At 38.3% G+C, this 13,778-nt stretch overlaps 2 protein-coding genes across 5 annotated transcripts; both read right to left on the bottom strand.

Annotated features, from left to right (window-relative positions):
- Nucleotides 1-317: 317 nt before the first annotated feature.
- Nucleotides 318-7,589, bottom strand: si:ch211-244b2.3 (uncharacterized protein LOC557230 homolog). 4 transcript variants are annotated; one of them, XR_001336582.2, is made up of 13 exons: nucleotides 7,554-7,589; nucleotides 5,915-5,954; nucleotides 4,980-5,109; nucleotides 4,263-4,407; nucleotides 4,062-4,182; nucleotides 3,900-3,978; nucleotides 3,601-3,712; nucleotides 2,984-3,089; nucleotides 2,783-2,864; nucleotides 2,483-2,546; nucleotides 2,237-2,394; nucleotides 1,234-1,342; nucleotides 318-1,133 (listed from the first exon to the last, which is right to left on the bottom strand). XR_001336582.2 is itself a non-coding variant. In XM_042224176.1 (12 exons), the coding sequence occupies exons 1-12, from the start codon at nucleotides 6,061-6,063 to the stop codon at nucleotides 1,072-1,074; spliced, it is 1,056 nt and encodes a 351-aa protein (XP_042080110.1). In that variant the 5' UTR covers nucleotides 6,064-6,366; the 3' UTR covers nucleotides 318-1,071. The 4 variants fall into 4 exon arrangements, 1 of the variants encoding a protein (XP_042080110.1); XR_006054782.1 differs by lacking the exon at nucleotides 7,554-7,589 and adding an exon at nucleotides 6,058-6,378; XR_001336583.2 differs by lacking the exon at nucleotides 5,915-5,954 and having other exon boundaries at nucleotides 7,554-7,574.
- Nucleotides 7,590-8,258: 669 nt separating this feature from the next.
- Nucleotides 8,259-13,635, bottom strand: si:ch211-244b2.4 (uncharacterized protein LOC541512 homolog). The gene is made up of 9 exons (XM_005930221.3): nucleotides 13,519-13,635; nucleotides 11,019-11,312; nucleotides 10,240-10,384; nucleotides 10,026-10,158; nucleotides 9,817-9,937; nucleotides 9,637-9,715; nucleotides 9,417-9,519; nucleotides 9,185-9,305; nucleotides 8,259-9,006 (listed from the first exon to the last, which is right to left on the bottom strand). Exons 1-9 carry the CDS (start codon nucleotides 13,532-13,534, stop codon nucleotides 8,945-8,947), a joined length of 1,074 nt encoding a protein of 357 aa, XP_005930283.1. The 5' UTR covers nucleotides 13,535-13,635; the 3' UTR covers nucleotides 8,259-8,944.
- Nucleotides 13,636-13,778: the final 143 nt, after the last annotated feature.

Below are 13,778 nucleotides of genomic sequence, written 5' to 3'. Positions count from 1 at the left end.
AAGTTATTACAGAATGCTATGTGACATAAGCATTTTTGTAATCACCTTTGTCACACTGATTCCTCAGATGATGATTGTTGCTAACAGTTTGAAATGTGTTATCTTTTATTACACTACCTTTTTTGTATAAAACGCTACTAATGGGAGTCTTAATTGTTCAACTGAATCTTTGTGTTCTGTTAATTTCCCTATTTTTTCCATGCAAGATTAAAAATGTCTTCAAGTAGACGTTTGTTATACTTAGATCAACATGTGGATGCATCCTAGCAGAAGCTCAAAGGAGAAACTGAAAGCTTATTCTTCCACAAGATTATTTGTATACAGCTGCTGTCCTGCATGTGTAATATGGCTTTGTTTTATGTGTCACAGTGCTGGTTTCTTAGGTTGAAGATTTGTACATATACACATCTGTACACCATATATGGTGGTTATTTCTTTGATGACTTTAAAACACGAATTTAGATTTTGGAATGTAAATGTAAGGAACCTCAATTAAGGAAAGTAAACACAAGCAAAGTGCACTGATTAAAAGGCACTTTTAATAAATTCTTAAAAACATGCATGCTAAGGACAAAGGATAAAAAGGGAAAACTTTTAAAAATTCCAGTCATTACAACAACTTGTGAATATTTGAAGATTTACTAAAGCATGTTGCATTTTATGAAACCATAGTTAAGTTAACAAAAGGCTTAAAGTAAACTCAAGTTTTTTTTTTTTCCTCCCACTGATTTATTTGTAAATGATTCCACTTATTTAAATATGGAATAATCTGCTAAAACCAGCCCTAAACCCAGAAATGTAGAAAACTGATAAAGGAAATACATTTTACTGCTTAACACTAAACGTAGTGTCATCTTAAAATGTGGAAAAAAAAAATTTATAACGCTTGCATTAAAAACAACATATCTTCGGAGGGCACAAAGTAAATGTCTATCAGTTGTGTTAAGTTAAAGGCAGGAGGAAGGCAGGAGGCAGTTTCTGACAGGAGAGCCAACCTGAGGTGGGCAGTGACACAACTGGTAGGATCATCATTAAGTTGACCCCCGACCTACAAATCTGTTGTCCGCTCAGTCACTGATTAAGTCTTCTCACCGTTCTGGTTGTGCCCGTGCTCAGGTTTCTCTGAGTCATGGCTATAAAAGACAAAAAGTGCATTTATTCACAACTTCAATTATACAAATCGTTGAATATGGCTTTTAACTTTAAAGGTTTCTGATTATGTTTGCTGCTTACCTGAGAAGCTTAACTCATAGCTAAAGTTCCTGGTGGAAAATGTCATAGTTCCTGATGGGTTTAGTTTGTACTGGAACTCAATCTCCTGACTGGATGTGCTGCATATTCTCTGAATAACACAGAGCAACAACACATCAGAGAAAACACAGTCAGGCAATGTTGTTAAATTCTGGTTAGGTCACCCAATACTTTGCTCAAATTACCATAATTCCATGTTAAAGTATGTAAACTGTGCGAGGGATTGTTTGTGTTTCAGTTTGGAATTAACCCCAAAACCTACAACATCTCAACAGAAATATTATAGATGAATAACCATTATTATATTATATTATACATATATACAGTCAGACAACTTGGGAGGGGGAGGCAGCAGAGATGGAGTGCTGACCTCAGCTGAAGATATTGTGGGGTAGTGGAAGGAGTAGTTTGAAATGTTCCTGAATCCCACTGTTGGCCTTTTGTAAAGTAACAAGACTATGGGGACCAGGATGAGAACTCACTATGGTTCATGCCACTGGGGCTCTGCTCACTGAGACACATGAAGCTTCTAAGGGACGAGGCCCCAGGTTTCTCAAAAAGCTCGGGATGTTATGGAGCCCTCTTGGTTGACACACTTCCCAATTCCTTACTAGCAGACTGGAGTGGTAGTTTCCCTCTACCCGAAAAAGACACCAAGGAATTTTAAGGTATGTGGGAATTTGCCCAGCAACTCTAGATGTGTTTTGTGGATTTAAAAAGGGCATTTTTGACAGTGCTTTAGGAGTATAGAGTATTGTGGTACAACCACAATGAGAGCTTGGTTCATATTGCCCACACGAACACAATCTCATTCCCAGAGGAAGCTTGACCGTGCCAGAGCTGTCCTTAGTCATTGATTCTGTTTTCATGAACAGAATTTCTGGGCACAGCCAATAGTTCAGTGGTCACAGGTTCTTATCTCTTTATTTATTTGCAGATGACATGGTTTCATTGGGTTGATAAAACCATGACTTCCAGCTCATACCGAGATGGTTTGTAGCAGAGTGTGTAGTAGCAGCCGGAATGATAATTAGCATCTCCAACTTCAAGGCCATGACTTTCAGGCAGAGGAGGAGGCGAGGAGTGGTAGGTCTGAGCATCTCTGTCCCCATGACCCAGACCTGGCAGAAGATTGATGGACGGCTGGACGGATGGATGGAATGCACTAGATGTACTCTAGGATTTTCTAGAGCACCGTCTACACATGAATAAAAAGAAAGTTGTGGCTTACTTTGGAATAATCTTTCCATGATCCATCCATATCTAGGAACTGCCATTGTGGCTGAGGGCCTGAACTAAAAAAAAAACAAAAAACAAACAAAACAAAAGATTTGAAATTCATTCATTCACAGCATATACATCTTTATGTGCATATCTGGTGTGTTTGAGGCAAAACAATCTTAACATTAGTCAATCTTTTAGTGTTAACATCAGTAAATGTCCTCAAAATATAATATTTAACCTAATTCATGTTATTAATTAGCACAAAATAAGAGATGTGGTCACTGTGTGGTCAAATGTTTCTCCTTACCTGATGTTCTGCTGAACACCATATATAGGAGTCCTTCTAACTGATCTTCTTGTCCCTAAATTGTTATTGACTTGGTACATACCTATGATAAATTAATGAAGATAATGTCTCAGTGGCCATATGATTTGCTTAAAAAAAAAAAAAAAAAAAGCATGAATTGTTTGGCTTAACAGAAGAGCAGTTCTGAAGTGTGTACAATACCTGAAAAGTCCAGTGTGTATGAATATCTGTTAATCTTGAAGTTCAGTGTGCCCTGTTTGTTCAGCTGGTACTGTCTCTCAATAGCAGCGCTGTCAAATGAACATATCTGCACACAGCACATATAAAAAGCAGTTATTGGTGCTAAAATTGGTTCTACAAGCTACTGGGGTGTACTTAGTTTTTCAAGAGGACTCTATAGAGTCCTGTGGAAACTTTTCCTTTCCTTTAATGAGAGGTCAGAGGTCAGATGTGACATGATACTTGAAATCTTACAGCCCTTTCTATATGTTGACAGTACACTTGTAAGAATCATAAGTTCAGAGTTACAAGGCTTTCTGTCAATTTTCGACCAATAAATCATTAATCTGACCTTGAAGAGCTCTTTCGATGTAATCCAAATTTTTATGGATTGCTAACACGACCCCACTCTACACTCCTACAAAGTTTTATCAGAATTCATTAAAACTTCTCAAGCTGTTTACAGACATCCGTACACGTGCCATGCAAGCATAACCTCCTTTGCCGAGGTAAGGACGGTTACATATCTTTGATGCTACTATGCAGCTTAGTGCAAGTCTTTAAAATTTTTCCATGCAGTTTTTGGATGACCTACTTACATGTGCTTGGTATTCTGTCCATTGCTCTCTGACTCCCATGAATTCCCACCTGTAGCCCACAGAACCGGTCTGCGAGGAGGAAGCTGCAGGCAAGTCTGAGGTCAAGCCAACTCTGCGGAGACAAGAAGTGATTATCATTCATGTTCTTTTCCCGTGACATCCGTTAGCCTTCTTCAGAGAAACTTTTTATTTATTCCCTGGGGATTTTTGATACTTTTCTTACTGACATCTCTGTATACTAAGCTTGCTCAGTGTACAAAGACTGTCTAAACTACAGGAATAAAAGAAAAAAGTCTTACGCTCCAGTGTTGGAGGATAATTTTGGACGCCTGCGCAGCTTCCTTTGTAAGCCTGTGGTGATGTTTTTCTGCGTCATGGCTACAAGGTGAAATGAAAACACATTTACATAGCTGTATAAAAGAGCAAGCTCACAATAATATATCACTATAAACACCACATACTGGAGAAATCAATCAAGTAGGGTGTATGGCCCACTGTAAATCTGAAGGTTCCCTGAGGGTTCGTGGTGAACTGCTGTTCAACTTGTCTACTGCTGACTGATGATGACATGGTGTTGGAACCCTGAAGAGGAAGATGACAAGGAATACTCAAAGAAAACCTTCAAGTAAATTTAAGGAGTTAATTCCTGCAATTTTCCTCACCTGTGTTCCATATTCACACCACAGCTGGTCATCTCTGAAGTACCAGCCTATGTCTTCCACCTGCCCCCGAGGAAGGAAGCTTAGTCTCTGCACCTTTATACCTGGATTATTAGCCTGTAACGTATCAAAATCTATGAACACCACCCTGTGGAAACATAAAAGATTAAAATGAAAAGTGTACTTCTCTGAATGTGCTCCTTTTAAAAAAGATTATTGATGCAATAATTTATTTTCCATTGTCCTGACACAAAATCTGTATCTGTATCAACACTTATTGTTGATAAAATTATATTTTTTTCTATAGACAGGACCTCTGTGGTCAAACGTTTATATTTAACATAATGGCCTTGCATGGCGTAAACATGGCGTGAGGAGGGGTTCAAAAGTGGCTTGCATATGTGCAGGCTAAAGCAACTTTAGGATGCATAGAAGAACTGATGTCTTCCAGTGATGTTGGGTGATGTTGTGTTTGATCAGCTGATCCATTTCATTTTATGGCTCAACTTGACTGAACCCTTTTTCTTGTAAGCGTACAGGATTTACAGGACTGTTCCACCCTACAGTAAAAAGTTAATTTATAATAGCCCAAAAACTGAGTTTCGGTTTACCTTTGTAAAATTTCAAATGGCATCTGACACATTTCCATTTCCCTTCCCTGACCAACTCTCACTTCGTTAAAGTTGCTGATACTATCAGATATAATCACAACATACTGACCCATGGCTTGTATTGATACTGATTCCCTTGGCTCCTGGTTGGCAGTAGTGGGTCTCAATCACATGGTCATTTTCAATTTTCAGCCACTGATGGCCAACTGACAGCTGCCACTCATAATACTTCCCATTGACTGTTGAAATAAAGATATGTTAGACAGAATGCAGTGAGCTCATAAACCAATATCTTACTCACAATACATCAAGTGTTTAAAAAGAGAATATGTACTGTTTTAAGAGCAATATTAGCTTATTTTGAATTTGAAGACACCAACACATTTCAAACATTTCAAATGAGGGCAACAAAAGGAAAATTAAGTAGTACTAAAAAGAAAAAAAACTGCTGGAGGAACATTTTGCAATTAATTAGTTTAAATGGCAACATGTCAGTGACATGAATCTAGAGAAATCTCTGTATGCAAATCTGAAATCAGTGTGGGATGCCCACGAGCCATCCTCAGACAGCACTGCATTAAAAACAGGCTGTTACTGAAGGTGCTGAGTGGGCTCAGAAACACTTTCAGAGATCACCGCACCATTCATACATGCAGGTTAAAACTATCATGCAAAGAAGCTACAGATGACCATGATTCTTAGGCTGAGGCAAAGTGGAGAACTGTTCTGTGATCAAACTAGTCAAAATCTAAAATTCTTTCTAGAAAACATCAGCCTAAAGAACAAATGGATGGTCTGGGTTATTATCAGCACTCAGCTCGTTATTTACACACTGTTGTTAAAGGAAGAGGAGATGCCACCCAGCGGGGAGCATGGCCTTATCCCAACTTTTGAGATGTATTAGTGCCATTAAATTCAAAACTAGACATTTTTTGTTTTTAAAATGCTACATGTTCTCATTTTACTGTCTTCTGTGTTCTAAACTATGGGCTTATAGTGATAGAGGCAGTATAGCAGGAAGTTAAACTGTCACGTCAAACAGACCTGGGGTGTTCTGGGGAATCTGCTCCTCCTCATTATTGTCCTGGAAGCAATTAATAGAAATGATGCCATGAACACAAGCTCGCCTGTTTTTTTTCCAGACCCTGTCAAACCCCTCCACATAGCACACACACACACACACTTACCGTCATCTCATAATAAAAATCCACTGTGACAGAATGAAAGCAGAAAATAACACAATCAGTCGGTCTTAAAAAGCCACTTCCAGATTAAAACTTGAAAAAAATAGTTTCGTTAAATCGCTGTATTTACTTGCGATCGAGGACCGAAGCCGGCGGATAGTTTCACTGAAACGGATGGCTTACACTTTCGTTTCTGGGCTTCAGCTAATGCAATTTAGCGCGTACATGGGAAATGCTAGGTGGAGCTAAAGTACCGATAATGACGCTCCCCTAAGGCTGTCTCTAGAGAGTGTACACTACAGCTGATTCCAGTGGTTTGGTTTCTTTTCACAGCGACAAAAATTAAAGCACAGTGAAGCCATCAGATGACTGTAGAGTTGCTCTTTCATGGTATTAAAGGAACAGTTCACCGCAAAATTACCCTTTTGTACTTCCCTGTGGCCTACGATGTTATAAGGAAGAGTAGACAACGCTGATATTTGGTGTGAACAAAACTACCTGCAACTTAATGTGGCAAAGTTTAAGGAACAGGAACTTTAAAATATTCCTATTGCTTTACAAAGTTAAGACATGAGAAAGTTACATGTTACCAAAAAGGCTCTGCACTGGTTGTTGAAATTCAGAAGGACTGAGTTCTTTGACTCTTTCATATTGTGATGCTGTTTAATTAACATGACTGTTATGAAACAGCGCCTCTCCATCCAGTTGCTATTTACCTTGCTAATCAATTAACTGTGCATGAGACTTCGTTGTTTCCCTTCCTTACTCTGTCAGCCCACTGCTGCCCATCTCTTCTCTCACTAACACCTACCTGTAAACAACACCCCACCCTCTGAGTTTTGCCCCCTCCCCTATTTTGTCAATGGCTTAGAGTTGTCTTACCTTCACAGACAAAATCTGTAAGCGTGTCTTAATTATGTGTGAGTGCCGTCATATGTAACATTCCCCATTTATATGTCACACCCCCCGCTGTCAGTTCCCAAAGGCTGATTCTGTTCATCTGGACGTTGCGTTTTCAGTGGGTGAAACGTTTCGTCATGCATCGGAGCGACTTCTTCAGTCTCAGCTGACTGCAGGTTTCCCCAACCTTATAAATTGGTACATTTGCACAATGACTGAAACCAGCACCATTGAAGGGACAATGGGCTGTGAGGTCAGTTCCTATTCTGTACACTTGTATAGGTGTTCTGTTAAAAGTTATTCATAAATTATGACGAAAGTTACTCATTTACCACTCGTCTCTTGATCATATCGATAATTAATCTCTTGTTTTGTTTTTGTACAGTTGGCCATAATGCTTTAATTTAGACACTGCTGGTGTAACTTTGCTTTACATACTATCCCGAGTGTGTTTGTGGTAGCATTAGTTACATCCATTACATCCATGCATATGTTTTTAAAGCAAATACTACTAACCATCAGGTCATTTGAATTTTCTTCTATTCACAGGTAAATTTCTAATAAATTATGTTTGGTTACGTTGCTTTGGTTATACTTACCATTTTTGTCCATTTGTTGAGGTTCTGTATGTGTGGGAGGGGCCACCCCAGTACTTCCTACTTATATAGCGTCATGTCATTGATTGCATCACAGGGTGCAACCAAATGCAGGGTTTTTCATTGTGTATAGAATTGTTTATTTTCCTTAAAGTAACATTTTGAGTTGTATTGTATGCAGTGTTTTACTTTTCAAACCATTTAGCTGTGTAAATGAGTTTGTCAGTTAGATGCATAATCTTATTCCTGTTTTTTGTTTAGATCATATTGTTTGGTCTAACCTATTTTTCAGTGGTAGAGAGTAATGAGATTCAGGTGTATGTAAAGTCCTGTATAAAGCAAGTGAGGTTTTGCCTACCGAGGTGTTTTTAAAAATGGTATAATGGAGATGTCAGAAATAAAGTACAATTAAAAGAAATTGATGCTGATTCTGTCTACTTATCACCTTCCTCGCCACTTGGTCTACACTACCCCAAAGAAATATTTATATTCATTTACATTTCTGACTAATTTAGTGTTGACTCAACAAGAATCCAAATTTTATTATAATTAGAAAATAGGACATTTCTAATTCCCATCAAACTCTTAAGCCACGATCGCCCTCTGTAAATGTAAATGTAAGCAAGCTGTTGAAAAAATATTTGTTTAAAACTGGCCATTGAGGTTCTGGCGTCCTACTTGCATACAAAAAAGGGGAAAGTCTTGGTGTGTTGTGATTTTCAAACATTTTTTATTACATTTAGAGAATAACAAAGATGCAGTAGTCTGTTCTCCCAAATCAGTGAAACCCGTTTCTGGTGCATTTGTGCAAAGCCAAATAAACCACAAAAAGCAAAAACTGTGGCACAATGCAAAGAGGCACGGAGACTTTTCAAGGCAGTTTGTGTGTTAAAAGCATAAAAAGATCTCAAAGATAATGTGCAAAAAGACCTCGAACTAATATTGCACAGTTACATCTCATTTTTCTACATTAAAAAAAGGCAAATGTATCATATCCCATGAATTCAAAGTGTTTGTTATACACTTACTTTTGTTTAATTATTGGCTATAAGAACAAATTTTCCCCTCCATCCCCATATGGAAGTGTGGAAAAAAAATGCTCACTGTGACCTGAGTTGATAAGATGAATAATTTAAACAACCATGATGCTAAAAGGCAAGTTGGTAGAATGCATTATTGGAGTGGAAGATTGTCAGGCAGCATTTAAAAGTGTCCTTGTAAACTTCACCCATGACAAGGCCTGCAATGAGGTAAATTCTGAAATTCAACAATAAAAAGGATGTGTTAACCATCCAAAAATAAATCTCATATAAATCTCAAGTTAGAGGAACGCGGCAGCATCGTGGTTACGTTGCTGCACAGTCTTCTGGAGGTCAGGAAATCATCTTGATGGCTCACACCAGCACACGTCTCACCCTGCGTGTGTGATTGGTCCTGACGTTGGTCTGGATCATTGCTGTGGAAAATCACAAACAAATCAACAAAAGTCTAATGTTAAATAAATGTTACATCACTTTTTCATATTGGAACAGGTAGATATGGATAGTCAGTTGTTTATTAAAATGCCTCTAAGAGCCAACAATTAATTATTATTTCGAGTTTTTCACTACAGGATTAAAATATAAAAACGCAACCTCCAAAGTCAAGATTGTAGGATTGTCCTGCCACTGTGAAGAGCATGGTGCCTTTGTTGTTTTGTTGGTACTTGCTCTCAATGTCATCACTGGTTACTGAGCAGTCAGTGGAAGTCCTTTTCTGTTGAGACAAAATCCACAGACAAACTGTGATGATTTATGTCAATGCAATAACTCAGAAATTGTACTTTGAATAATCCTAAAAATGACATCCACTGCACAGATGACATACCCTGTGTTTGAACTTGTGCCATTTTCCACTGTCGCCTTCAAATTCCCACTGTGGCTTAGTGCCCAAGCTAAGATTCTGGAAACCTGAGGATGCTAGAGCAACTCTGCGACAACAAAATCAAAAATATTTCATAAAACAGAAAACTATGTTAAATTCTCTCATCTTATCTTCTTGACAATTTTTAACTGAACAAAAATCCTTGAGGAAAATGAACACTCACCCCCCGACTGCTTGTGGTTGCCGGTACGTAGGTCGACGGGTGACTTTCCTCTTTCTGTTTTTACTCACCTGTTGCATTTCTAAGCAAACAAACAGAAATAAGGAACAATGACTGTTAAGAAAAAGCTGGAATTTAGCTGGAAGGGTGTTACAAATTTACAGATTAGTGAATTCACTTCACCTTTAAATTTGAGCTCCAAAGTTTCACCATTGATGTTAAAAGTAAAGGAGCTTGTTGGATTTCTCTGAAACTTTTCCTCTATGTCAGAGCTCTTCACAGGAGTGGAGACGCCCTTTGAATCCTGTCCGCGAGGGAGAGAAGAATCATTACCAAACAGACAAAGGAGAACAATTTCCATTAACTTAAGCAAAGATCTAGTTGCTATCTACCTTGGCTCCATACTTGATCCAACGACGACCCAACATGCAGTACCAAATCCACGCAGTGTTACCGTCATCCAGGCGTCTCACTCTCAATTTCTTCCCAAGAACTTTCATCCTTTTAAAGTCTATGCTCACCGCCCTGTAGAGAGAGGAAAGTTGAAGCATGTAGTGACTACAGTGTGCCTGGAAATAAAAAGTTCTTCATAAACTCATTGCTTACCCGTATGATGTGTTGTATATTTTGATGCTTTTGGTGTGGGGCAGCGAATACTGGGCCTCAAGGATGTGATCATTTTCAACATCTTTCCAGCCTCTTCCGTTATTGAGCTGCCACTGGTAGCATCGGCCATCAGTAAGCCTCTGGTCTGGTTAGAAAAACAAAACAAAAAGACATTATACATTGTAATTAGTGACTTATTACTGGACATTAAAGCTGCTCTAATATGGCTCGAACATGTAAATATATGTATAAGGTAAAATGTGGCTCTTGCAGCTATTTGTTAGGAACTAGCTGATATTGTTGGAGACCAAAGTGTTACCTGTCAGCTAGATGGCCTCACACTGGACTGTAAAATACTTTGATAAACAGAGGAGTTCATGGTCGATTCAGGGGCTGCAAGGCGCCCAAGGTCTCGTGGCGGTAAAACAAGAACAAATTATCAGCCCTCCACCACAGGAGAAGAAGTTCTCCTGAAAAACGCCCATACTATTCAGTTTTTTTCTAATTCTGCTTTCGTGAAATTTAACATTTAACATGCTTACTGAGGCCTGTAGAGGCCTGCAAGCCTGAAATGTAGCTGTTTGGTTTCTTTGGGCATTGCACAGTTTGACATTGTGGGAAATTTAGTGGAACATCTTGTCCTGGGAAGACTAAAAACTGTCTTGAATGTTTTTCACTTGTAAATAATCTTTCTCACTTAAATTAAAAAAAAAGAAAAAAAAGAAAACGTCTTGTGGCGATAAAACAAACAACTAAAAACCCCAAAAGCAAATACTCACCATGACTAGATGATGACCAATCCGGAGTCCTGCCGCTTGCACTGGAGGGCACACCTTGACTTACAGTGTGGTTTAGTCTACACTTGGAGCCGTAACGACAGTTTCCTTTAAGAGCATACTTGCAAACGTGTAGGTAAGCACACCTTTCTCCGTCCCTACAGTTTCCTTTGTTGTAAAACTTGCAGGGTAAAACGTCTTCCTCATCGTCTTCCTCATTGTCTTCCTCATCTGATGGTTCAGCGCTGTCTGACTCATTGCTGACATCAGAACCATAAGTGCTTTCATCGTCAGCCTCTGGACAAAACAACAACAAAAAATGCATGATATGCTTTCATATTTTGTTCCTCCGATATACAGCTAAATTCTTTATTTACTAGAGATACATCCCTGAATATATAAAGTAATATGAACAAATACAGGTACATATTTTTGGGCAACTTTGCTACAAGAATGGAAAAGCATAACAAAACATACAGTTCACTGTGGAACTCGACCTGCATTGAGGCCTGAATTCAACTACAAAGGGTAACTCTGAGCCAGACTCTGAAGGCACAGAAACAACATCTGATCTCACTAATGCTCAGGGCTTTGTGGTAGACCTTTCTTGTCAGAGCTGAGGATGTTAAAGTACATATGATACTAAGCAAAAGTCTTGAGTTACCCCTAATTTGTTTAGCTTTTGCTAGTAGAGTGGGGAAATTGTTCCAGAAACTTATTGAAATGTGTGAAAATATGCATGGAAATTGTCAATGTTTGATTTTACCACCTTTATACTTTAACACAGCCTTAACTCTGGTAGGAAGGCTTTTCCCCCCCCCATTTCTTTAAATAGTCTTCAGGAAAAGCTCTCCAGGCTTTTTGAAGGGCATTCACATCTCTTCTTTGGATGTTGGTCTGCCTTTTGTTCCATTTTCTGTCAAGATGATCCCACACTGCTTCAAAAGTGTTGAGGTCCGGGCTCTGGGGATGCTGGTCTATTGTGTGTTTTTCTAGCTTTTACTACACTGAGTGTGTTTGGGCTTTTTGTCATGCTGAGAAACAAACCCAGTGCCAATCAGCTGGTACTGCATGGTGGATTTAAATCTGACTGCACTTTTCTTATGTTCATAATTCAAATTGATGAAACAATTTTGACAAGATCCCTAACACCACTGGCTGACATGCAGCTCCGAAGTATGACAGAGCCTCCGGCATATTTTACAGATTCACAGTTGTATCTCTCTCTTGATCTTTGCACATATTGATGATGATTAGAAACATAGATTTCAAACTTGGATTCATCACTCTCTAAGACCCGCTGCCACTGATTTTCAGTCCCTGTTGTTATGTAATTTGGCATACCTCAGCCTTTTCTCACTGTTTCCCTTCTTTAAAAATGGCTTCTTCTTCCACTGAAACCATTTGTGATGAGGCTTCAGCAAACAGCAGATGGATCAACGAATATTTTATAACTTGAGTTAGGCACCTTTTGTTTGCTGGAATGACTTAACATCGTTAAGCCAATGTTAAGTGGCTTAACAACCAAAAACAATGGTCAGGTACAAGCCCTGGACTGTAAATGAGTGATAAAGCAGCCAATGTCCAAAGGAAAACCATCAGAAAGTCTAGAGTAGCATTGTTCAATACCGCTTTAACAGCCTGGCTCCTTGGAAGCAAACTATTGAGAAGTGAGGGGTGGCTCAATAATTTTGTACACTACAGTATTTTTTATTTTGAAATAACGTATGACAATATAGTTTCGATATGTTGGTAATAAAGGCAGGCTGAAAACTTGTAAAGCTGCATTCCCTCACTTGCTGTTGAGCTGCTTTGTCCCTTTCACTTTAGAACTATGTGTAGCTATTATTTTTTCACCTGCTCCACCTTTCTATCTAATGTATGTTAATTATTTTATATATATGTATAAAATAAATTTTACAATTCTTCTAGTACTATTAGAAAAATCTGAAAACAAAGTTTCTGTGCCGGTTTGTATTGCAAATTAATAACATGTTTATCTGCTGCCCCCTGCTGGCTAGTTAAACATGCTATTAAGAGTTTCACACATGTTAATAATATACGTTTATAAAAACGTATAAAAAAGTGCATACTAACTTTAATTTAATTATGTAAATGAGGAATTAAAACACAACTATTAAAGTCCAGCTTTCAGGTTTTCTGTAGGCATTCTATGCAATCGAGCTTCACAGTAAATGAAACAGAAAGTAAACGTCTAATTCTATACAATGACGATCAGTGTCTCAGAATAAGAGTTCAAATCTAGACTATTGGTCTTGTTAAAATATTAAATATGCTGCACATTTGCACATTTTAGGCATGTTTGACATCACAGAAAATCTTTATGGAAACTCTGATAGAATGAGAGCTGTTAAAAATAATTCGCATGTGATTTAAAGGGAAATATAAACAAACAGTAAACAAAATACCACCAGACTTTATAAAATATATGAACAGTAAAATATAGAAATGTTACAAGGAACATAGCGCGAAAGATACTCACGGCAGGAGGAGGCCATTCTGCTTTCTGCAAAACACTTTCGTTTTCCTTTGGAAGAGCCTCTCCCACATCTGATTGCCAAGAGGCTGGCACTATATATACTAGGCTAGAATAATAATGTGATCTTAATAAGGCCTACCCAATGCAACAAAGTTGCCAAAAAATAGAGTAAACGTGTTAAGCAGCTTTTGAGAATTAGGTTTAATGGGCAGTAGTAAACATGTGTTGGTATTTTCTACACTTTGGGAAGCAGATAACTGATG

This window comes from Haplochromis burtoni, unplaced genomic scaffold (assembly GCF_018398535.1).
Source record: "Haplochromis burtoni strain Fernald_Lab_line unplaced genomic scaffold, NCSU_Asbu1 Contig_131, whole genome shotgun sequence".
NCBI lineage: Eukaryota > Metazoa > Chordata > Actinopteri > Cichliformes > Cichlidae > Haplochromis > Haplochromis burtoni.
The sequence above is the reverse complement of the archived record's forward strand: the minus strand, read 5'-3'. Positions and strand labels throughout refer to the sequence as shown.